Below are 2,937 nucleotides of genomic sequence, written 5' to 3' on the forward strand. Positions count from 1 at the left end.
CTTTGTCTCCTCGGTCCTCAGCAGCCTGGAGCTCCCCCACCAGCCACTCGAGCTGTCCAGCGGGATCTGTGGAGTTGATCAAGAGCCAGAAGTTCTCCCGGGAACAAAAATTCATATTGAGAGAGATGAGGCGGAGGCCCGGGTATGGGGACAGGGCATAGAACCCCCCGATTCTGAAACAAAGTGAACATGAGCGGTCAGCACTCACTCATATGCCTGGCCCTGCTTGCCCAGCCCCGTGCTAGGCTTTCAGGTGGGGGGCAGTGGCGGACTACCCCCAGGGAGCATACATCAATAGTATGTAGGGCTCAGGTGACTGGAAATGCCTCAGGGTTACAGGTACTGGCAGTTCAAGGAGAAATCACAGTGAACTAGAGTAAGAAGCAAAGGCCATTTGCCACAAGGTGAGTTGAGGACTTTTAAAAGGGCAAGGAATTTTAGAGAGCCAACATGAGCAAGCAGCCAGATGGGTTCGTGTTAGGCTTTGAAGGAAGGTAGCTGGAAATAAGGCTGAGAGGGAAGGTGGGGTCAGATGAGGGAGGACCAGTGAGGAATGCTGAGGACTTGTGTGAGAGCAGGCAGAGATCATGCCCCTGGTTCCCCGTTCCCTTCCATTTTATCCACCTCGGTGCTCCCTTTCTGGGCCTCTATAGGCCCCAAGCACCTGAGCGTGTGAAGGGCTTCTGCAGGCAGCCAGGACTCCCACTCCTTGGCCATGGCCTCGTAGAGCCAGCGGGAGGAATGGTTGCCCTGGATGAAGGGTGGAGGGAAGCCATTGACCGGTGTGCTCTCATGGTTGCCCACAGCAGGGTACACAGGCACTGGACCCAAGAACTTCTTCACAAGGGCTGTGATGGTGGTCAGGGCCCGAAGCTGGTCCTTTCGAGACTGTTGCCAGATGTCATGGGCGGGGATGTCCCCTGTCCAGTAGACCATGTCAAAAGGGCCAGCTGGACCCAGCTCGCTCAGCAGGCTCTCCAGGGTCCACAGGGGCAGGTCACACTTGCTGTACTCGCCCCAGTGTCCAGCACCTGGCCGGGAGGCAGGCGGCAAGCCCGAGCCCTGGCGGCAGCACAGTGGGTCCACACAGTCAGGGTCTGCACCCTCCAGATAGCCGTGATCCCAGTGCAGGTCAGTGAGGAAGAGGACACGGCTGACAGGGGCGCCTGGGGCTGGGGGGCGGGGAGGGTGGGGAGGTGGCTTGGGCACAGCTGGCAAAGAGATATTCCAAGACGAGAAGACATCCCAGTGTCCACAGTTGGAGCCCAGGAGCAGGCCACAGGCTTCAGATGGGCTCAGCACTGAGCGTGTCCACACCTCCACCATGTCACCCTGAAAGAGCTGGACAGCTGACTGGCACACAGCAGGCGGTGCTATTTTCAGCAGATTGCACAACTTGATGACCATGGAGCCCACCCGGGCCACATTGGGCTCCTGCTGTGGGGAGAGCAAGTGACAACAGGTCAGACACCACAGCATAGGGGAACCCGGTCAGGCCCTGAGCACCACTGCTCTGCCACCATATGGGACTGCGGTTGGTCTCCGAACATCACCGTGAAATGTCCACGCCCTCTCTGCCTCACAGATGTGGCTGAGGCAGCATCTGGGCAGGCATTCCTCTCGGTCTCTGTGGCCAATGGCGTTTCAGATCTCCATTTGACCAGCTGGCTTCTGATAGGACAACAACCTCAAACCACACACTCCGGGACTCTTCCAACAACTTTCTTAGGTACTGACTGCAGCCTTAGGCTAAGCGGTGTTTGGTGCCGGTGGGTAGGGGAGGGGGTGGACACACAAACGGGCAGGGCTTTGTTACACAGCCCACCATTGAAGCAGCACCATTGAACCAGATACAAAGGGGCTTCAAAATGTTCATGGAAAAATTCCATTATCTTTTAATTCCATGTTTCCCAAGAACTTTGGGAACTTTGAAGCCCCCTCATATATCCAGAGAGATAGCTACCCAACCTAGTCCCCATCTCAGTCAGTGCTGTTTGTAATTTAGCTCCTTTTTGAGCTTCTAGTACCAGGCATGGTGCTCCCAAGGGCGGGAGAAGCTCAGGAGGCTAAACACCAGGATGGGAGCTCCAGCACCCATCCCCACCCCAACCAGCTGTGTAGCCCTGGGCAACGGACCCCATGTCTCTGGGATTCTACTCCTTTGTAAAATGCTCTGTTCAAAAGCTGCTCGTGCTTGACAATCTGTCTGAAATGGCTACCACAGTGCCTAGCATACAATTTGCATTCTTTCCTTCTTCCTCCGCACATGTCACAATCCGGTTGCTGCGGTAGCCGCGGTGTCTAAGGGGGGAAGTCAATTCAGCGAACAATTACAGATACCACTCTGCAGCCAGGACTGGTCGGTGCGCCCTCCCGCTGCCTGCCGCCTTCACCTCACACACAACACCCCCCCTCCCCGCGCAGGGCTCATCTGTCCCTCCTCTACCGCATCCCCTTGGTGCTCACCTTTAGGCCGATGTCGATGACGGTGAACAGGCTTTTGCAAACAGGGCAAGTGAGGTTCCACCAGCTAAAAGTGTGCTGGAGCTGGGGCGCTAAGCGACTGAGCCTGGCCGGATGGCCTTGGGTAGGCAGAGGGTGGGCCCCGACCGGGACCCAGAGAACCAGGGAGTCGGGCAGGGTCAGCGCCAGCGCCAGGCCCAAGGCCATCCAAAGACGTCTCAGCCGGGCAGCCTCCGAGGACCTATCCGGTTCCTGCTCCCGGTCGGACCCGCGGTGGCGCTGGCCAGGAGACCCTCCGCGGCGCGGCATGGTCAGGCCTCTTGCACAGGGCTCGATCGCCGTCCGTCCCCCGCCAGCCACGATCCTTCTGAGCCCCTGGCCCCGGACGAAGCCCGGGGGCACCCGTTCACCCGAGGCTGCACTCGGCTGATTTCTCTCGGGGAGCCACACGGGCAGCTCCGCCCTTTCCTCCTC

General features: G+C 58.4%; 1 protein-coding gene across 2 annotated transcripts in view; it reads right to left on the minus strand.

Moving 5' to 3' along the window:
* SMPD1 (sphingomyelin phosphodiesterase 1) overlaps positions 1–2,926 on the minus strand; it is a 4,527-nt gene extending 1,601 nt beyond the window's left edge. Inside the window, exons 1-3 of one of the 2 annotated variants that reach the window (XM_045290559.1) lie at positions 2,467–2,926; positions 665–1,434; positions 2–173 (exon numbers count right to left, since the gene is read on the minus strand). In XM_045290559.1, the coding sequence (XP_045146494.1) occupies positions 2–173; positions 665–1,434; positions 2,467–2,772 (1,248 nt within the window). In that variant the 5' untranslated portion in view covers positions 2,773–2,926. Of the gene's footprint in view, position 1; positions 174–664; positions 1,438–2,466 lie in introns of both variants that reach the window. The other variant, XM_045290558.1, reaches the window with a different exon arrangement.
* Between the last annotated feature and the right edge of the window lie 11 nt (positions 2,927–2,937).

The sequence above is a fragment of the Echinops telfairi genome, unplaced genomic scaffold (assembly GCF_000313985.2).
Source record: "Echinops telfairi isolate 266 unplaced genomic scaffold, ASM31398v2 ScPeMD7_41;HRSCAF=154, whole genome shotgun sequence".
Classification (NCBI taxonomy): domain Eukaryota; kingdom Metazoa; phylum Chordata; class Mammalia; order Afrosoricida; family Tenrecidae; genus Echinops; species Echinops telfairi.